General features: G+C 51.0%; 2 protein-coding genes across 2 annotated transcripts; one reads left to right on the top strand and one right to left on the bottom strand.

Moving 5' to 3' along the window:
- Window positions 1–2,965: 2,965 nt before the first annotated feature.
- On the bottom strand, window positions 2,966–7,452 carry LOC142854041 (interferon lambda-2-like). Its single transcript, XM_075979187.1, has 7 exons — window positions 7,383–7,452; window positions 4,534–4,614; window positions 4,271–4,452; window positions 3,686–3,763; window positions 3,333–3,476; window positions 3,148–3,234; window positions 2,966–3,064 (listed from the first exon to the last, which is right to left on the bottom strand). Exons 1-7 carry the CDS (start codon window positions 7,450–7,452, stop codon window positions 2,966–2,968), a joined length of 741 nt encoding a protein of 246 aa, XP_075835302.1.
- An 11,881-nt stretch (window positions 7,453–19,333) lies between these two features.
- LOC142854133 (interferon lambda-2-like) lies at window positions 19,334–20,911 on the top strand. The gene is made up of 6 exons (XM_075979297.1): window positions 19,334–19,343; window positions 19,425–19,606; window positions 20,114–20,191; window positions 20,401–20,544; window positions 20,643–20,729; window positions 20,813–20,911. Exons 1-6 carry the CDS (start codon window positions 19,334–19,336, stop codon window positions 20,909–20,911), a joined length of 600 nt encoding a protein of 199 aa, XP_075835412.1.
- Window positions 20,912–21,141: the final 230 nt, after the last annotated feature.

Below are 21,141 nucleotides of genomic sequence, written 5' to 3' on the forward strand. Positions count from 1 at the left end.
GATCTCTGTGAGTTCGAGACCAGCCTGGTCTACAGAGCTAGTTCCAGGACAGGCTCCAAAGCCACAGAGAAACCCTGCCTCGAAAAACGAAAAAAAAAATGGTGGTAAGATGTCTATTTTCCACAATAAAAAAAATTGAAGTGGGGTCTGGAGAGATGGCTCTGAGGTTAAGAGCACTGGCTGCTCTTGCAGAGCTTCAGAGTTCGGTTCCTAGAGCCCACATTGCACAGTCCATAACCACCTTCACTCCAGCTCTGGAAGCTACACATGCTTGCACACATGTATAGATAGAAAATATTAAATGTTTTAAGCTAAGCAAAACCAAGAAGAGCAACCTGCACTTAGAAGCAGACACCACATGGAGAAAGTAGCCTGCACTGGGGATGGGCGTCATCTCAGGGCTGCTCTGCTTCTGGGACTGAGGCGCCATGTTCCCTGGCTTCAATCCCTGCCCCCTCTCTGCCCAGCTCCCAGGCCCTCACCTGTTGCTTTCCTCTGAGGCTCTGCGTTTATTCTAAGGACAGCAGGGCCAGCACCCACACCCTGGGTCACAGCTCCGTGTTCTTGAGACATGCACATGCATGGTGCTCAGGAGAGGGACACCTGGGTGCCGCTGCTCAGGCTCCACACACCTGCCACACTGGGCCCTCAGACACAGCCGCCCCTGTGCTTGTCCCTGGGTGACCCCGACGCCTGTCTCACACCACACTGCCTCCTGCCACGCATCTCCGTTCTCTTTCTGCTTCTCAGTTACAGCAGTTATGACAACTGCCTCAGTGACGTCTTCTCAGTGTGCAGAGGAGGGAGATGGGAATTAGCACATCATGGGGAAAATGTTTTGATCTCTGCATCTGACGAACACTGGGTTCCCTTGTCCTGTGCGCCCTCAGTGGCACTGGGGAGGATGAGGAGGCTTTGAGAGGAGAGTGGGTTCTCTGTGTGACAGAGCCATTTGGCAAACCTGGAAAGGCTGTCTCCTGAAGGAGACATTTTAGAATCAAAATGGCAAGGATCAGGAAGATGGCTCAGTGGGTAAAGTGTTTGCCACTCAAGTGTGAGGGCTGGGATTTGGATCCCCAGAATGCATATAAATATCTGGTGGGACCTGGTGACCTGCCTGTGACCCTGGCACACAAAGGTAGAGACAGGGATCCCCAGGGAAAGCTGTCTCTCTGACACAGTGAGCACTGGCTCAGTGAAAAACCCCACCTCAGTAAACAAACTGGAGAGTGATGGAGGAAGACACCAGATGGCCACTGACATCCTCCACGTGCGCGAACACACACACACACATACACACACACATACACACACACGCACACACACATACACACACATACACACATACACACACACACGCACACACACACGCACACACACACATACACACACATACACAACACGCACACACACACACATACACACATATACACAAACACACACACATACGCACACACATACACACACACGCACACACACACATACACACACATACACACACATACACACACACATACACACACACACATACACACACACATACACACACACATACACACACACATACACACACACACACATACTCACACGTGCGTGCATACATGCATACATGTGCATGTACGCAAGCATGAGCACACACACATGCACATAAAAACAGGAGAAAACACACCATCACGTTTGACACTCAGGCCTACATCACGTGGGACACAGGAGAGGAGGGGTTGGGAGAGAGGAGGGGTCTAGGATGCTCCTATTGGAAGACACGTTCAGATGTAACCATCGGTCCATGAGAGCAGTGTTTTCAGTCCACCTGGTAGACAATAGATGAGCATTTGGAGGGGGCTACAGAGTCTCACGTAGTCCAGGCTGGTGAGAAGCTCAAAGAATGGACAAGGATGACTTGAACGGACCCTCCTGCTGCCACCTCCTGGGTGCAGGATTTCAGGCATGGACTATCACCAATGGACTATGCACATCCTGGTTTACTCCAGAGAGGCTGCCGTGTTAAAGGGCAGGTGGTAGACAGCACACGCTGCAGACATCCACGGTAAGGCTTGTGAGAAGCAAGGCTGAGGACGTGACTCAGAGGGTCAGTCCCTGCCTAGCATGCATGAAGCTATGAGTTCAGGTCCCGGCACTGCCTGAACGCTGATGTGGTGGCTCATGCCTGTCATCCCAGCAGGGAGGGGATGAGAAGCTCAAGGGAAGCCACAGAAGATTTGGGGCCAGCCTGGGCTACAGGAGACTGTGTCATCATGAAGCATTGTCTTTGGGAAAGGAATGCTGAGTCACCTCTCTGAGCAGCGCACTGACTCCACGTAGGTTCCAGAAGAGAAGAAGACAGAGTGCAGAGAACCTTATCCACCAGGGCGTCTTTGGTGAAGCGAGAGTGGCTATTGTTAGAGCCCAGCACACTGGTGAACTCCTGCAACCCCAGCATTCCAGAGGGGAAATGGGAGAAACAGGAGTCTGAGGCCATCAGCTATACAGCAACCTGGAGGCAAGCCTAGGCTACCAGAAGCCCCGTTTCAAAAGCCAAAGCAAAGCATAGCTCAGAGAAGCCTGCTGCCAACACCTGGAACCACAGAGACGAGATGCTCCCTGAAAACCCAGGAAGAGCCCAATACAAATGACTTGCTGTCATCTCAGATGGAGAAAGCAGTAGCCCAGGCTAGACCACGGGCTCAAGGCAAGCAGGAGTGTCCCTGGAGAGCTGAAGGGGTGGTTTCTTTGCCATGAGAGCCAAAGAAAGACTCGACGCCAAGACTCACACGACACACCACAAGGTCTTTTCTCAACTTGTATTTGCAGATTGTTTACAAAAGTAGAAAAATAGACATTTTGTGGGTCTGAGAACCCACACACATAAATAAATACTTTTTAAAAAGTCACGAAGGGCTATAAATTAAGGCGGGGGGGGGGGCTTGTTGAGTCCACACAGTGCAGCTGGTAGGAGGGTCTGAGCTCAGGCACACTGATCTCCCATGGCCACACACTTCAGGTCCCGGAGGAGCAGGCGCATGAGGTTGGAATTAACAGAGTCCTCCAGGCAGCCGGGGGTCTCCTGAAAGGACAGGGCTGGCTTAGGGGCTGCCGGGACTCAGGGCTCCCAGGCGCTGCAGATCCAGGTCCCCTCCCCAGACTCACCTTCTCCTGGGCCTCCTGGAGCTTGTGCAGCCAGCGGGAGAGGCGGTGACTCTGGGACCCAGGCTCTGCTGTGGGCTGAGACTGTGTCTGTGGACAGAGGAGGGGACTGTAAGCCTGCTGCTGGGACACAGGAAGTCCCCGTGGCTGGAGGCACAATGTGGAGGAGCCGGGGACCCAGGACTCACACAGGCCTGCAGCTGGGACTGGATGTGGCGCAGTGTGTGAAGAGGCTGGTGCAGGATGGGGCCCAGGGCTGAGTCAGTCACGTTCTCCAGGACCTCCAGTGTCAGGGTCAGCTCAGCCTGCAGGGCCTTGGGGCGCTCCTGGACCTGAGCAAGGAGACAGGAGAGAGAACACGTGAGGGAGGGGAGGGGAGGTCAAGGGGGACTGGTCAAGGAGACAGGACAGTGAATGGGGCAAGGGACAGAAAGAAGCAGAGGGCAGGGGACAGATGACAGATCTGCTGTGGACAGAGACAGGGAGAGCAGAGGCCCAACAGTGGGCTCCTGAGGGTGGGTCAGGTCTAGCCTCAGCTCACCTGCAGCTGCTGTAGGTCCCAGCCCCTGGGGAAGAGGCGAGAGCTGCACTTGACATCTTTCTTGAGCAGCCACTCTTCCTGGAGAGCAAAGACACAGGTTAGCCCATATAGGAGAGTCAAGGTTAGACCACTGCATTGGGGCAGGGGTGGTCACAACAGGAAAAGGGAAGTTCACTGCCAGATAGATGGAGGCTCCTCCATGGCTGCAGATACTAGACAGCTACTGTACTAAGAGTGAGAGATAGCCCAGTTTGGGAAGGATGGAGGTCCCTGCTGTGGGAGTCTGAGGTTAGCTCACTGAGGAGAGGGAGGAAATTAGCCCACCGGAAGACTGTGGGCTTCGAATACTACAGAAAGAGTGGATTATCTGTCCCCACTCAAGAAGGGTGGTGATTAGGCCCACTGCAGCAGGGGTGGCAGACAGCCCGCTGCAGGAAGGGCTGAGGTTAGCCCACTCTAGGAAGAGTTGAAGTCTGCCCACTGCAGGAAGTGTCAAGACCACTTTCATCCCACTTAGCATAAGGGGTGAAGCCCAGAAAGGGAGGACTGGAGGCTATCCACTCAGGAGGGCAGGGGCAGACTCACTATGGCATCCCTGGCCTTCCTGAAGGCCTTCAGCTCCTGCGGGGCCAGAGACTTGAACCGGGCTAGGTGGCATTCCTTTGCATCTGGTGGGAGCCTGGTGTCCCCAGGCACAGGATGAGCGCGGGTTCCCGTCAGCACCGCGGCCAGCAGCAGCAGGAGGAGCAGGCGGCCCCCAGCTGTTTCTGAGTCACAGAAGGACAGAGTGAGGGCTGGAGGAAGGGGGCCGTGCGGACACGCCCCCACGCACCAGTCTGGGGCCTCACCTGGCTTCATGCTGCTCTCTGGGGTTTGTGAGGAGTTGGGGATTCGGATGTGCACTCGAAGCTGTCCCCGGGTTCCTCGGTCTTGCTCGGCGTTTCCGTGTGGCTCTCAGCCTGTTGCTGTGTCCTGTCTGAGACTGTAAGTTTTCTGTGCCTTGCCATCCCAGCTCCATGCTTTTAACCTGGCCTCGTGGGCAGCCCCGGCTGATGTAGGAAAAGCGAAAACAAGGCTGGAGTTGACACCAGCCACCAGAGTAGCCCAGACTGGGGAAGCCCGGGAGCAGGGTGGGGCCCTAGCAGGTGAGACTCCAGTGAAAGAGAAAGTGAGGAGGAAACATCACCTGGGGCAAGGTGAGTCAGGAGAGTCCCACAGGCAGCTGGGTGCGACTACTGGTTCAGGATGAGGGCGCCAGTCCTGAGTTGGTCCTGTGCCACATCCCTCTCTGGAATGCAGAGAAGACTGCTGTCTAGAGAGAAAATTCTCAGTACTGAGAGAAGAGGCTCTCCATTTGCCTTGTCTGGGAGGCAGTGTAGAGGTGGCTATGGCACAGGTAACTCCAAATCCTTCCAGTTTATTTTGAGTTTGCTCCTCAGGTTGGCCTGGTACCTCATTTTCTTGTCGTTTCAGAATGCTGGCATTACAGATGTGAGCCACGTTGGCTCACTCCCAAGCTGCTTAAAGAGAAAGTGCGATGTGGTGGCACACACCTTTACCCCCAACATTGGGAAAGCAGAGGCAGGCAGATCTTTGTGAGTTCAAGGCCATCTTGGTCTACTCAGTGAGTTCCAGGACATAGAGGGGTGTGTAGAGAGACACTGCTTAACAAACACACATACAATAAAAACCGTACAAATATAAAACCACACCACTTTTGTTACATTAATTTTGTTTGTGGAGGTCAGAGGGTACCATTTGCAAATCAGTTCTCTATTTCTTCTATGGGAAGGTCCCAGGTATCAAACTGGAGTCTGGCAAGCCCTTTGCATGTTGAGAGATCTCTCCCAGCTCCCCAAATTGTTCTGCTTAGGAACAGGATTGGCCAGTCGCTTGTTGGGAGGCAGCCTGGTTTGTGACAAACATCTTCATCTGAAGGCTGGAGAGATGCCTCAGTGGTTCAGAGCACTGGTTGTTGTTCCAGAGGACCTGGGTTCAATTCCCAGCACCCACATGACATCCCACAACTGTCTGTAACTCCGGTTCCAGGGCATCTGACGGCCTCTTCTGGCCTCCATAGGTCCTGCACACAACAGTGAACAGACTTGTGGGTGAAACATTCATACACATAAAATAAAAATGAATCTTTAAAACAAAACAAAAAGTCTTCATTTATTCTCTAAGGATCCATTTGGCCACCTACTTGTGGTAGACACTGTCTGGGGCATCAGGATAAAGCATTAGAATGGAGATAACAAAAGCCCGTGACAACATAAACCACTTCCTCCGGGCTTTTCACCAGCTGTACAGGGCAAGAGCCTGCAGGCTATGTTATGTTGAGTGGCAAAGAAAATAAAACAGGCAGGGTGAGGGGATTCTCACCCTTACTTCCAACACCTGGGAGGCTCAGATCGTGGGTCTCTGAGTTCAAGGCCAGCTGGGTTTATAGAGTGAGTTCTAGGACAGCCAGGACAGTTACACAGAGAAATCTTGTCTCAGAAAACAAAAACCAAAACAACCAACCAACAAAACAAAGTAAAAAAAAAAAAAAACCAACAATGAAAGAGATGAGAGAGAGAAAAGAAAGCAGGCCAAAGCACAGGTTCAGGAGGCCATGTTTCTTCACTGCCTTGCCTGTGGGAACACCATCAGATGGCGAGTCACAACGGAAGGAGAGAAAGCCCAAAGAGGAACCTTCTAAGGTAAGATCCAAGCACCCCCTTTGTGGAGCACTTTCACATCTATCCGTCAAGGAGGTTTTGAAAAACCAAGGTCACCTCAAATCGTCGGTGGCCTGCCCACCTTTTCAAGAAAAAGCAACTGCAGAGTCATCGCGAGCTGTCCAGACCTGCCCAGAGAAATCTGCGTGCCCCTCGCCTTTGTGTGGCGCTTAACCTGAGAACTGGGGACTCTTGGAGAAAGGGAGGTGATGAGTTTTGACAGTTGTCCCCTGCCAACCCCTTCTTTCTTTCCTTACCAGGGAGGGGCCAATAGTTCAATATCCTGGATCAGAACTAGGGTGTGGCTCAGTGCTTGCCAGGAGGCCTGGGGGTGGGGCTGGAAGAAAAAACAAAGATTACAGGAAAATGCGTTCCTTTGCATATTTCTGTGTACCCACCAGACCATTAAGTGCCCATCTGGAAGCATTGTATAAGCACTACCGCAGAGTTTCTACCCTTTGGTATGAAATTATTATTTTTAAGTATATTTTATTAATTCTTTGATAATTTTATACAAAATATTTCAATGATGTTTTACGCCAACTGCCCCTAAATCCCCTCAGATCCACTCCCCACCTACCTACTCTCTCCCAATTAGCTCCCCTCTCTCTTGGGTTTTTTGCTTTTGTTTTTCAAGATAGGGTTTCTTTGTGTAGCCCTAGGTGTTCTGAAACTCAAGATCAGGCTGGCCTTGAACTCAGAGATTTTAGAACCCACGCAGTGGTGGCACACTGTGGTGAGAGGGGGTCGTTCAAGTCACACGGCAGGCGTGACCCACAGGTTGAGAATTGCTGTTTTAAAGGGTTATTTAACAATAATTATCAGGTTCATCCCTGGGGCCTGTAGAGTCCTCAGTCATGAGTTGTTTTTATTATTATTATGTTTTTTGACAGGCATGAGTTTCCTCCTGTGGACAGACCTTAAATCCACTCAGAAAGGAGTTGGCTTCCACCGAAACAGCCATGCTGCTATCTCACGATGGGTGTATTTGCCACGCTGGTCATCACTGTAGCTCACGGCGCAGTGATGCAGGGTTGTCCGTAGCATTACCCCCAACAGCCTACATGAAACCTTTCGGGTCCTGGGAAGCCAGTCAACTCCGCCTTCCTGGGCAGCACCACCTCCATTTCTCCATGTGCTCCTCCAGGGCGTGTGATGTACTCAGCGTGTGGTCTCATCATCAAGCCTGGTGGGCAGCCAAGAGCAGTGGCAAGAGCCTGTACTGTCTGGCGTTCTTGCTGTGGAATTACAATAACATTTTTCTAGATGAAGATTCTAGCCAGGTGGTGGTGGTGGTGCACGCCTTTAATCCCAGCACTGGGGAGGCAGAGGCAGGCGGATCTCTGTGAGTTTGAGGCCAGCCTGGTCTATAGATCTAGTTTCCAGGACAGGCTCTAAAACTACAGCGAAACCCTGTCAAAAAAAAAATCTGAGACAATTCCTGGATTTATGCTTTAATTAAAATGCAGAGGACTGGGTTCAAATCCCAGTGCCCACATCAATTAACTCATGACTTCCTGTAACTCAAGCTTCTGGGGACCTGATGCCCCTTCTGGCTTCTGCAGGATTCTGTACACATTTATATGCATGCACACATTTGTACACATAAATAAAAATAAAAGATATATTTTTAAAAGATTTATTTATTATGTTTACAGTGTTCTGACTGTATGTATTCCTGCAAGCCAGAAGAGGACACCAAATCTCATTATAGATGACTATGAGCTTCCATGTGGTTGCTGGGAATTAAACTCAGGACCTCTGGAAGAACAGCCTGTGCTCTTAATCCGTGAGCCATCTCTCCATCCCTAAAAGATACTTTTTAAAAGCAGGGTTTGAGTTTGAAACTTAAAACAATGATTGCACCTCTCATTAAAAAAAATAAATAAATCTAAGCCGGGCAGTGGTGGCCCACGCCTTTAATCCCAGCACTCAGGAGGCAGAGGCAGGCGGATCTCTGGGAGTTCGAGACCAGCCTACAGAGCTAGTTCCAGGACAGGCTCCAAAGCCACAGAGAAACCCTGTCTCGAAAAAATAAATAAATAAATAAATCTAGGGTTGGTCGTGCTGGCTCACGCTTTTAATCCCAGCACTCAGAAGACAGAGAAAGGAGGAGATCTCTCTGGGTGGTGATGGAACACTCCTATGATCCCAGCACTTAGGAAGCAGAGACAGGCAAATCTGTGAGTTTGAGTCCAGCCTGGTCTACAGGCCAGCCTGTAACTCTGTAACAGGCAGATCCCTGTGAATCAGCTTGGTTTATGGAGTTTCAGGACAGCCAGGGCTACACACAGAAACCCTGTCTTGGAAAACAAAAAACAAAATGAACAAAGCAAAAACTCCTTAGCATGCGTGAAAGAATGATCAAATGATCATATCCAAAGTAAATAATGCAAAGGAAGAGTTGTTTAGCAGCCGCAATGTATTAACACTTAGAGACAGGACAGCAAAACCCCAGAGGACGTACCAACTCAAACAAAGCGCGTGTAAGAGAATCAACGAGTGGCCTTCGGTGACATTTTACCTTAGGGAGTGGAACTCCAAGGGTGGGGTCCAAAATCTCAGATCCACAGAATGCCAAAGCAGGTGGTGTGTGTGTGTGTGTGCGTGCACGTGTGTGTGTGCTTCAAGCCATCAGAGAATATGGAGGACCCACAGGAAATGTCTCCTAACCTCAGAAGCCAGCGGTGGCCATGGGGGCAGATCTGGTGTCTTTTCCAGTCCCATCCTGGAGCAGCTCTGTCCCCTCATTCCAGTGAAAGTCTTTTTTTTCTTTTTTGAGACAGGGTTTCTCTATAGCTTTTTGGTTCCTGTCCTGGAACTAGCTCTTCTAGACCAGGCTGGCCTCGAACTCACAGAGATCCGCCTGCTTCTGCCTCCCGAGTGCTGGGATTAAAGGCGTGCGCCACCACCGCCCAGCCCAGTGAAAGTCTTCATCTTCCCCTGGGAACTGCGCTTTCTTCTTTGGAGACTGTAGCAGTACAAGGAGGGGCGGGGGTGGTCAGACACAGGAACCTGAGGGCACCACCAGCCTGAGGTTCTTAACAAGCGCAATCAGGAGGCTGAAGATGGTCTTGGTGGCAAACAGGTGAGTCTTGCAGTCATGGATGGAGATGAAAGCATAAAGATCAGGAGAGCCTTCCCCGGAAATTCCTGGGTGCTCAGCAGTCTATAGCCTTGGTCCATTGGCCCCACTGCACCTGACTGGTGTCATTAGGTGTCCATCCCTGTCCCCCCCCCCGCCTGTTCCATAGCCTCCCCCCTCACGGTTTTCTAATCCACACTGTTAGCTGCCCTCACAACTTTCTGATTTTTGTGCCATCTCCTCCAGAGTCTTGGGGACTTCCTCAGGTGGGACCCGAAGGCTGAGCCTGGGCTCCTAATTTGCTGGAACATCCCAGACCAAACCCAGCCTTCGACCGGTAATTGGGTCTCCAGCAGGACAGAGGTGCCAGGCAGGCAGGATTGCAAGAAGCAGAGTTGCAGGGCTGAGGGCAGGGCACTCGGGGCAACTGTCCTCAATAGCTGCAGAGAGGGACACGGGTGCCTGGGAAAAGCTCCAGACTGTGGGGAAGGGAGGACCAGAGCTGTGGGAACACGTGAGAGTCAAAACGTCGAGGACGGCGCTGCCACGGGTCCCTCCATGGCCAGGGTCCCTGCGGGGCCAGAAGGAGCAGGAGCGTGGTCTCCCGCACAATGCAACAGCATGGCTTCCTCCTCCAGGACAAGCGCCAGCTGACTTAGGTTCCTCTGATTTTGGAGGCACTGCAGAGCCCTTGGCCTGGAACAGAGCGGCTGAGAATCACTCCAAGCTCTGCTGGCCAAGTGCAGCACCCCACTTGCAGCCGAGGTCACCAGGTAGGGTGTTCCATGAGACAGGCACTTGGACTGGGTAGGAGACCCCATGATAGACAGGGGAGCATCTCCTGCCTGGAGTTTCAGAACCTGAGATAAGAAAAATACCTTCAGACTAATAAAAAAAAAAAAGAAAAAGAAAAAGAAAAATACCTTCAGGCAACCAGGACACCCACCTCCTGGACCAAGACCCAGGTTCGGGTTGGAAGGTTCCAGTTTTACTAAAAAGCTGTCTCGTGGTGCTTAGTTAAGCCCAATGCCCTGGGGTCCAGCAACTGGTAATAGAGAAAACCATAGCAACCGGTGTCACCCTGGTGGGGCTCATCACCACAGCCTCCCCTCTCTGCCCCCTGCAGGATTTGGCCCCATCTTTGCTCCTGTAGAAAGCATGGGCATCAGAGAGACCACAGCCAGGGCCCCTGGAAGTCAACCCTCTCCTACTGCAGACACTGAAGGAGAAATGAGGCTCACAGTTCCAGAAATAGTCACACTCTGGGACTGAGAGACAGCATGGTCTTCCATTGGTGCAGCAGCATCCCACTTCCCCTGCAATGTGCCCTCAGGGCCGGGTACCTGTTGGGTAGTGTGCAGTGTCAGCCTTGATCACTGATCCCTGGACAGGTCATGGCAACTTTGTTAGGCCTCAGTTTGTAGTCAGGCCTCCTCAGCTTGGGTAACCTTTTCCCAACAGCACTCCTAGCTGGTCAAGGAGATGTGGAATGCCAGCAGTGGGAGTCCCAGAGCTAAGTGAGGAACGGACCAGTGCCAGGGTAACCTCTGGGTTACACTTCTGTTGGTCTCTCCGTTCTCAAAGCAGACCTTCCTTCTTCTCATCTTGCCTTTGGTCCTCTGTTTTTTCTGCCAGTAGTGAATAAGTGCTCTTGGTTTCCTCCGTCCTCCATCCTCCATCGTCTGTCCATTGTCCTCTCTCCTCAAGAATTTGTCATTCTTTTCTTTTCTTTTCTTGATTCTCTGTAACTTTTGGTTCCTGTCCTGGAACTAGCTCTTCTAGACCAGGCTGGCCTCGAACTCACAGAGATCCGCCTGCCTCTGCCTCCCGAGTGCTGAGAGTAAAGGCGTGCGCCACCACCGCCCTGCTATCATCTTTCTTTTTTAAAAATTAAATTTGATATGGTTATGTGGCATGATTTTCTTGTGGGACTCCTACCAGTGGGAATGGGGGCTGTCTCTGACTCTTTTGCCTGCTTTGGGGACCCTTTTCCTCTACTGGGTTGCTTCACCCAGCCTTGACATGGGGATTTGTGCTTAGTCTTATTATAACTTGTTATGCCACGTTTGGTTGATATCCCTGGGAGGCCTGCTCTTTTCTGAAAGGAAACAGAAGACGAATGGATCTGGGCTGAGGGGAGGTGGGGGAAGGGCCTGGGAGGAAAGGAAGGAGGGAAAACTGGTCAGGATGTAATACATGAGAGAAGAATTTTAAGAAAAGAAAACACTAAACTTGATTTATTATTGTTGTTGTTAGTGTCTATATGTGCATGTTTGTGGTCATGTGTTAGGCATGTTGTGTGTGTGTGTGTGTGTGTGTGTGTGTGTGTGTGTGTGTAGGACAGAGGACCCCTTTAAGGAGGCACTTCTCTCCTTCCACCTTTGTGTGAGCTCTGGCCATTGAATTCAGGTCATCAGGCTTGAGCTGTCTCCTGATTGCCATGTGTCCTTGGTGACATTCCAGTACCTAGACTTACACACACACCATAAGCAAAAAAAAAAATGTAATAAAAATTAACTCAAAATATGTAAGGGAACTAAACACAAAAGGCAAAGGTGGAACGAGACACAAGGCTGGGCAGCGGTGCTGCACGCCTTTAATCCTGGCACCTGGGAGTTCGAGTCCAGCCTGGTCTACAGAGTGAGTTACAGGACAGCCAGGGATCCACAGAGAAATCCTGTTGCAAAAAAAAAAAAAAAAAGAAAGAAAGAAAGAAAGAAGAAAAAGATGACACACAAGATATAATAATAGTGAACTTAAGTTTGTTTGTGACTTTTGGATAAAAATTCGCCAGATGTGGCAGTTTGCACCTTTAGTCCCAGTACTCCGGAGGCAGAGGCAGGTGTCTCTTTGTGAGTTTGAGGCCTCCCTGGTCTACAAAGAGAGTTCCAGGCCATCAAAGGATACATAGTGAGACTCTGTCTCAAAGAACAAAGGAACCCAAACCACAGTGGAAGCAGAGACTAGTGATATGGCTCAGTTTTTGTTTGCTCATTGTGTTTTATGTTTTGGTTTCTCAAGTCAGGGTTTTACTGTAAAGCTCTGTCTTGGAACTTCTCTGTAGACCAGGATTGCCTCGATTTCATAGAGATCTGCCTACCTCTGCCTGGAATTAAAGGCATATGCCACCACCGCCCGGCATTACTCAGTTGTCAGTGCCTGCTGGCATGCAGGAAACCGTGGGCTTGGTTCCCAGCATGCCATAGACTAGGTGGGGGCAGCACTGGAAAGGTCTAGGCAAGAGAATTGGGAGTTCAAGGTTATCCTTGGCTATGTAGCAAAACCAGCCTGGGCTATATGAGATGCCATGTCAAAAAAGCAAACCAAACAAAAATAAATGTAAAAACTCTTCACTCTGAGAAAGACGTTGCTTTGTTTTGAAACAGGGTCTCTATATAGCGCTGGCTCTCCTGGAATTGCTATGTAGACCAGGCTGGCCAAACCATCATGGGAGCAGGACTAGTGATGTGGCTCAATTTTGTTGCTTTTTGTTGTTTTTTTTCGAGACACAGTTTCTCTGTAGCTTTGGAGCCTGTCCTGGAACTAGCTCTTGTAGACCAGGCTGGCCTCAAAGTCACAGAGATCCGCCTGCCTCTGCCTCCCGAGTGCTGGGATTAAATATTTGTTTGTTTTTATTTTGTTTTGTTTTTTCAATACAGGGTTTCATTATGTAGCCCTGTCTGCCCTGGAACTAACTCTGGAGATCAGGCTGGCCTTGAACTCACAGAGATCCACCTGCTTGTGCCTCCTGAGTGATGGGATTAAAGGCGCGCGCACCACCATGCCCAGTAAGAAAGGTACTTAGGAGATTGACTCTGCCTCTCCACTGAGAAGTAAGGTTCCAGGCAAACACAGGCCAGCCCCGTGCTAACCCACAGTCATTAGGCAAATCTGCCAGGGTGAGAGGAGGGACAGTGGTGTGTACAGGACACACTCCCCTGACCTCTCTGTTGTAATTTCAAAAACGCCATGAAGCGAAGTCACGCCATGCAACAAGGCTCACGTGGGAAGTTTATCGAAAAAGGGGTAGGGAAGGGGGCAAAGAGGGGGCAGAGACTGGTCCCTGGGGACAAGAATGGTGGAAGAGAACAAGAGAGGGAAAGAGGAGGGGAGGGGAAGAAAGAGAGAGGAAGAGAGGGAGGAAGAGAAAGAGGAAACGAGAAAAGATGGGAGGTGGACAGGCCCATATAAGGGAACGTAGGGAATGTGCACAGGACGTGCTCTTAGTGGCTGCAGCGAGGATGTATCCCGTCAGGACCCCAAAGGCCGGCCAGTACAGCTGCCTGAATACTGACACTCCTGTCAGGACCCCAAAGGCCCATACTCCTGTCAGGACCCCAAAGGCAGGCCAGTACAGCTGCCTGAATACTGACACTCCTGTCAGGACCCCAAAGGCCGGCCAGTACAGCTGCCTGAATACTGACACTCCTGTCAGGACCCCAAAGGCCCATACTCCTGTCAGGACCCCAAAGGCAGGCCAGTACAGATGCCTGAATACTGCCACTCTCCATATTTCCCACATGCTCAGGACCACCCAAGACTTTTGGCCTTTACTGGGTGCAGTTAAGTCATAGGGCCAAGGACAGAGGAGGTAGGGTTCTCCTTGCAGAACCCCAAATGATCTGTTCCTCCCCTCTCCACTCCTCCTCCCCAAGTTGAACAATGACACGACCCTGTCCCCCTCCTCATAGACCTACCAGTGCCCTTCCCGGGCCCTTGCTGGCCCCCGGGTCTTGACTTCACCCCTGTCATTTTCTTCTACTGCTACCCCTTTCAAACGCATCTCCATTATCCTAAATTGATCAGGCCATCTGTTCCCTGCTGGGTCCTAACCCATATGCTATAATTAAACCGCGGGAGAACGCAAACACGTGGGAGAACGTAAAAAACGTAAAAGGCAGGCTACCAAACTGTAGACAGTAAGGATCCAATTTGGAAGACATTGCTCACAGACCGGGGGAAAAAGGAAAGAACTGTTTACAAATTGTCAAAAATAGATGCACCTCCCCGAGGTGGGATTCAAGACTGAGTGCAGCTGTTCAGATTGGAAGCTTTGCTGGGGATGGCGTACTTACGAGCCAATGCTGATAACCAGAGCACACGGCAACACGGAAGCGCACTGGGACTCCCTGTGCGCTGGAAAAACTCCTGCGGGTGAGAAGTGAAACACGAGGGAGGCAATGGTACCGTGGAGTTCTGTGATTGCTAATTTTATCAGGAAAAGAAGTAGGAGCTTTAATGTTTGAAGTAAAACAGAGATGTTGCAATAGAGACAAACATCCATGGGGTGTTTATATGCAAGAGAGGAGGAGGGTGGATGGATCCACAGGAAGAGATGGACAGGTATAGAGAAGAAGACAAAAAGGGGGTCTATAAATATACAGGAGCAAAAAAATGAAATAGAGTTAGAAATAAAGGTCTTGGGACCGTAGCAACATTAGAAAAAAATTGTCATCGTTTCCCTTGCTGGAGATGGAACTCAGGGCCTTGCCCCTGCCAGGCAAGCCCTATATTACTGAGCCCCATCTTCAGCCCCTCAAGATGAGTTAAAACAAGTGCTCTACCCTGAGCCACGCCCCCAGCCCCTCACTGCGGGACTTTAGCCAGGTGCTCTATCCTGAGCCACACCCAGACTCTGACACTTAGAGAAATCTGTGTATGTAGGGGAAATCTATTTATGTTTTAGGGGCTCAGTGTTCCGTCTACAGGATTGCCTATGGTGGAACCTCACTTCTGGAAGCTTTCTGGTAATGAGAATATATGACCGGCATGCATCCAATGGGAAGAACTTGGTAGGCAGTGACTTCTATAGAAGAGCTGATTACAGTTACAGTAAAAAGAAAGAACACGGGCTGAGGCAAAGGCAGACTCAGGAGAGGAAAACTGGGGTTTGTTATCTGAGGGCTGGGCAGCTGCCATCCTGGCACAGAATTACTGGTTGGTAAAGTTCTCGCTGATTGAGACAACACAGGGCCTGGAGCCAGAGTTGATCATCTGAAAAGGTAGTTGGGGAAACCGGTTGTGAACTGTTTCTCACCTAGGCTCATAAAAGCCACCACGGACCATCCAGATACCATTGGCCAAAGCGGGCAGCGGTCTGCACACCATCCAGGGGACAGTGGAGGACAGGCCCTGCTGTAGCAGCAGGCACTGAGTACACAGCGTGGTGAGGAGGAGGGATGCTGCGTGGGAAGAGGCCGCTGGGGTCCAGGCAGTCTCCTCCCCTCCATGTCACTATCACCTCCTTGGTGTGACCGTCACTGACCATCTGTGGATCCCGAGTCTTAGCCAACCTGAGAGAGTCTCTAGGGGAAGAGGTCTGACCTGCAGGAGCCCTGACCTTGGTCTCTGATGCCATGGCCTCCTGAGGGCAGAAATGGAACCACATGGTGGTGGAGGTGGGGTTGGGTGTCCTGTGGACATAGAACAGTGGAGGATCCCAGGAAGGTGACCCTAGGTGCTAACACCTCTTCCTCTAGCAGTAGCTGGACCCCAGATTTCTGGCGGCCACCATGCCCAGGCCATTGTGTATTAGAATATTAAATGGTTTACTAAAAGAATGCAGTGGTGGTGCACACCTTTAATTCCAGCACTCAGGAGGCAGAGCCAGGAGAATCTCTGAGTTCAAGGACAGCCTGGTCTATAGAATGAGTGCAAGGACATCTGGGACTACACAGAGAAACCCTGTCTCAAAAAAACAAAACAAAAAGAAAAGAATCAGCCCTTGCTGATGGCATTTCCACTCAGAGACAAATGACCGAATTTATATAAAAGGTTTCTAAAGGGAGGTAATGTATGCTTGGCTTCTTCACACAGTTTGGTTACGGAGAGAATCAAATCCTAGTATTTTGAAGCGGGTGCAGGAGGTTCATGAGTTTGAGTCCAGACTGGGTCACATAGTGAATTCCAGGTTAACCCGTGCTATCAGAGCTGGCCAGGAACCGTTCACATAGATGCATAGCTTTTTCTAAATGTGTAAAAGTTATTTAACTTTATTTTATGTGCATTGGTATGAAGGTTTCAGAGCCCCTGGAGCTGGAGTTACAGACAGTTGTGAGCTGCCATGTGGGTGATGGGAAGTGAACCTGGGTCCTCAGGAAGAGCAGCCAGTGCTCTCTACCACTGAGCCATCTCTCCAGACCCAGGTGCATATCTTTTAAAATATGCAGAATTCCTGTGAAGTCAGCACATGTAAGCATCTTAAGAAATGGAAAAATTAGGTCTGAGGAGGTGGCTCCATGGCTAAAGGCACTAAAGACCTGGGTTTGATTCCCAGCACCCACACAATGGCTCACAACCACCCATAGCTTCCAATTCAGGGCTCTCATGACATCTTCTGCCTACAAGAGATCCACAAACATACATGTAGGAATACACTGCCACACAAAGAATTAAAATAGCCAGGCAGTGGTGGCACATGCCTTTACTCCCAGCACTTGGGAGGCAGAGACATGGGGATCTCTGTGAGTTCGAGGCCAGCCTGGTCTAGAGAGCTAGTTCCAGGGCAGAGAAACCCTGTCTCGGAAAACCAATAACTAAATAAATAATAAAATAAATCTTTTTTTTTTAAAGAAAGCTCCATGAAAAATGGTTTTCCTCATCACCTTGGACAAGGCTTTTGTCACACACACACCTACATGGAGATCCTGGTCACACCCACATCAGAGAAGATCTTCAGGGGCCAGTAGGCTGGGGCAGGAGAGATAGAAGCTCAAGGTCATCCTGAGCTACACAAAGAACCCAGGCCAGCCTGGGCTACGTAGAGAGAACTTGTTCCTCCCCTTCCCCAAAATACAAGGATGAGGAGAGGGTAAATGAACAAAAAACAAAAACAAAAAACCCCTCTGGAGTCCCCCAGAAAACATCAGAGCTGACAGACACTCGCAGCGACATCGCAGGACACAACAGTTTACACGCACCAGGAGCTGCTATGGAGCTGGGGATGCACCCAACAGTAGGCGATGGAGCATTGTCTTCCACGCATGAAGTCCTGGGTTCAGGTTCCAGGACGGCATAAACAGGGCCTGGTGGAGCACACCTGGAATCTCAGCCTTCAGACAGAGGCAGGAGGATCAGAAGTTTGAGGTCATTACGCGTTGATTTGAAGTCCAGCCATGCTGCACAAGGCCCTGTCTCAAACCATCAGTAGAGTTTTCTTTAACGCCAATAATAAATTTACTGAGAATGAGTTAGGAAAAATTTTTCATTCACAGTTGTTTTGGTGAGATAAATAGTGGGGAATAGGTAGAAGGGGAGAGAGTGGTCCTATCCATGTGTGGAATCAAATTTTAAGGAACAAAATTTACTAACAAAAATAAGTAAGCAAAGGTACACCAGGGAATAATCTAATCATGGAGGGGAGGCCACTCTACAGTGAAAACTTAGACTCTTAAAGAAGAAACTGAGGACAGCACTAGACGATAAGAAGACATCTCTTCCAGGCTCCTGAACCTACAAAATCAATATTGGGAAAATGACTATATTACCATATGTAATCTATATCTGCGCTGTAAGGTCCATCAGAATTCCAATGATAGAGGTGGAGGTAGTGGCGCATGCCTTTCATCCCAGCGCTCGGGATGCAGAGAAGGCAGATCTGTGAGTTCAAGACCAGCCTGGTCTACAAGAGCTAGTTCCAGGACAGGCTCCAAAGCTACAGAGAAACCCTGTCTCAGAAAAAAACAAATAAATGAAATAAAATAACAAAACAAAACAACATAGAAAAGAGAACAACCAGCTCCACACCTGGACAAAACCCAAAAGGCTCCAAGCCCCACCACAGAGACGTTTGCACTCCTGTGGTCGCAATTGCCCTAGCCACAGCAACAGAAAAGGAGACCAGCACAGCTGTCTGTCAGCTAACAAATAAGGAGAAACGTGGGAAACATATATGGCAGGATTTCACTCAGCCACAGAGAAAAAGTGAAACTCCAAAAAGTTCAGGGCAATGAAAGGACAGGATATTATCACGGGAGAGAGTGGTACCTCAGTCTCAGACAGCACACATTCCCATCACACGGGAGCCTCCCACACAGCCTGAAACTAGAAAGTGGGCCTGGGGAGCGAAAACGAGGTTTTGGAGGAGGAAGGAGGAGGGGAGCACATGCAACATGAAATTGGAAAACTGGAAGTGGAAGAGAGGAATCCAGGGAGAATATCAACACAGACACTGGATGAAAATCCCGGTAGGGAGTCTAACACTTTGAAGGTCTAAAGAGAGAAGAAAGAGTACTTCATGGTGAGTTTGGCCATCTGCATTCTCTCTCACAGGAAGTGGGGTCATGGGGTTCCTGACTCTGAGCCTCCCAGGCCTGCAGGCAAATCTATGTCCCCTGGGCGACTCTTGGGAATCCCTTCCACTCCCTGGGTGGGACACTGAGCAGAAGGCAGGTCTTTCTATAGCTGCAAAATCTCTGCATCCCAGAGCGGGAAGTGGCACAAGACCCGTGCTGGGTCCTGAACCTGCCCCTGTTGGGCGCTTCCTGTGGGGACTCTCCTGACTCACCTTGCCCCAGGTGATGTTTCCTCCTCACTTTCTCTTTCGCTGGAGTCTCACCTGCTAGGGCCCCGCCCTGCTCCCGGGCTTCCCCAGTCTGGGCTACTCTGGTGGCTGGTGTCAACTCCAGCCTTGTTTTCGCTTTTCCTACATCAGCCGGGGCTGCCCACGAGGCCAGGTTAAAAGCATGGAGCTGGGATGGCAAGGCACAGAAAACTTACAGTCTCAGACAGGACACAGCAACAGGCTGAGAGCCACACGGAAACGCCGAGCAAGACCGAGGAACCCGGGGACAGCTTCGAGTGCACATCCGAATCCCCAACTCCTCACAAACCCCAGAGAGCAGCATGAAGCCAGGTGAGGCCCCAGACTGGTGCGTGGGGGCGTGTCCGCACGGCCCCCTTCCTCCAGCCCTCACTCTGTCCTTCTGTGACTCAGAAACAGCTGGGGGCCGCCTGCTCCTCCTGCTGCTGCTGGCCGCGGTGCTGACAGGAACCCGCGCTCATCCTGTGCCTGGGGACACCAGGCTCCCACCAGATGCAAAGGAATGCCACCTAGCCCGGTTCAAGTCTCTGGCCCCGCAGGAGCTGAAGGCCTTCAGGAAGGCCAGGGATGCCATAGTGAGTCTGCCCCTGCCCTCCTGAGTGGATAGCCTCCGGTCCTCCCTTTCTGGGCTTCACCCCTTATGCTAAGTGGGATGAAAGTGGTCTCGACACTTCCTGCAGTGGGCAGACTTCAACTCTTCCTAGAGTGGGCTAACCTCAGCCCTTCCTGCAGCGGGCTGTCTGCCACCCCTGCTGCAGTGGGCCTAATCACCACCCTTCTTGAGTGGGGACAGATAATCCACTCTTTCTGTAGTATTCGAAGCCCACAGTCTTCCGGTGGGTTAATTTCCTCCCTCTCCTCAGTGAGCTAACCTCAGACTCCCACAGCAGGGACCTCCATCCTTCCCAAACTGGGCTATCTCTCACTCTTAGTACAGTAGCTGTCTAGTATCTGCAGCCATGGAGGAGCCTCCATCTATCTGGCAGTGAACTTCCCTTTTCCTGTTGTGACCACCCCTGCCCCAATGCAGTGGTCTAACCTTGACTCTCCTATATGGGCTAACCTGTGTCTTTGCTCTCCAGGAAGAGTGGCTGCTCAAGAAAGATGTCAAGTGCAGCTCTCGCCTCTTCCCCAGGGGCTGGGACCTACAGCAGCTGCAGGTGAGCTGAGGCTAGACCTGACCCACCCTCAGGAGCCCACTGTTGGGCCTCTGCTCTCCCCGTCTCTGTCCACAGCAGATCTGTCATCTGTCCCCTGCCCTCTGCTTCTTTCTGTCCCTTGCCCCATTCACTGTCCTGTCTCCTTGACCAGTCCCCCTTGACCTCCCCTCCCCTCCCTCACGTGTTCTCTCTCCTGTCTCCTTGCTCAGGTCCAGGAGCGCCCCAAGGCCCTGCAGGCTGAGCTGGCCCTGACACTGGAGGTCCTGGAGAACGTGACTGACTCAGCCCTGGGCCCCATCCTGCACCAGCCTCTTCACACACTGCGCCACATCCAGTCCCAGCTGCAGGCCTGTGTGAGTCCTGGGTCCCCGGCTCCTCCACTTTGTGCCTCCAGCCACGGGGACTTCCTGTGTCCCAGCAGCAGGCTTACAGTCCCCTCCTCTGTCCACAGACACAGTCTCAGCCCACAGCAGAGCCTGGGTCCCAGAATCACCACCTCTCCCACTGGCTGCACAAGCTCCAGGAGGCCCAGGAGAAGGTGAGTCTGGAGAGGGGACCTGGATCTGCAGCACCTGGGAGCCCTGAGTCCCGGCAGCCCCTAAGCCAGCCCTGTCCTTTCAGGAGACCCCCGGCTGCCTGGAGGACTCTGTTAATTCCAACCTCATGCGCCTGCTCCTCCGGGACCTGAAGTGTGTGGCCATGGGAGATCAGTGTGCCTGAGCTCAGACCCTCCTACCAGCTGCACTATGTGGACTCAACAAGCCCCCCCCCGCGCCTTAATTTATAGCCCTTCGTGACTTTTTAAAAAGTATTTATTTATGTGTGTGGGTTCTCAGACCCACAAAATGTCTATTTTTCTACTTTTGTAAACAATCTGCAAATACAAGTTGAGAAAAGACCTTGTGGTGTGTCGTGTGAGTCTTGGCGTCGAGTCTTTCTTTGGCTCTCAT

The sequence above is a fragment of the Microtus pennsylvanicus genome, chromosome 1, assembly GCF_037038515.1.
Source record: "Microtus pennsylvanicus isolate mMicPen1 chromosome 1, mMicPen1.hap1, whole genome shotgun sequence".
Taxonomy (NCBI): domain Eukaryota; kingdom Metazoa; phylum Chordata; class Mammalia; order Rodentia; family Cricetidae; genus Microtus; species Microtus pennsylvanicus.

Coding starts and splice junctions, on each gene's coding strand:
- LOC142854041 (XM_075979187.1), bottom strand. CDS start 7,452: ATGCTACGGACAACCCTGCATCACTGCGCCGTGAGCTACAGTGATGAC. Junction 4,615..7,382: donor GCGTGGCAAATACACCCATC/GTGAGATAGCAG, acceptor ACGCCGAGCAAG/ACCGAGGAACCCGGGGACAG. Junction 4,453..4,533: donor AGAGAGCAGCATGAAGCCAG/GTGAGGCCCCAG, acceptor TCTGTGACTCAG/AAACAGCTGGGGGCCGCCTG.
- LOC142854133 (XM_075979297.1), top strand. Junction 19,607..20,113: donor GGAAGGCCAGGGATGCCATA/GTGAGTCTGCCC, acceptor TTTGCTCTCCAG/GAAGAGTGGCTGCTCAAGAA. Junction 20,192..20,400: donor GGGACCTACAGCAGCTGCAG/GTGAGCTGAGGC, acceptor CTCCTTGCTCAG/GTCCAGGAGCGCCCCAAGGC.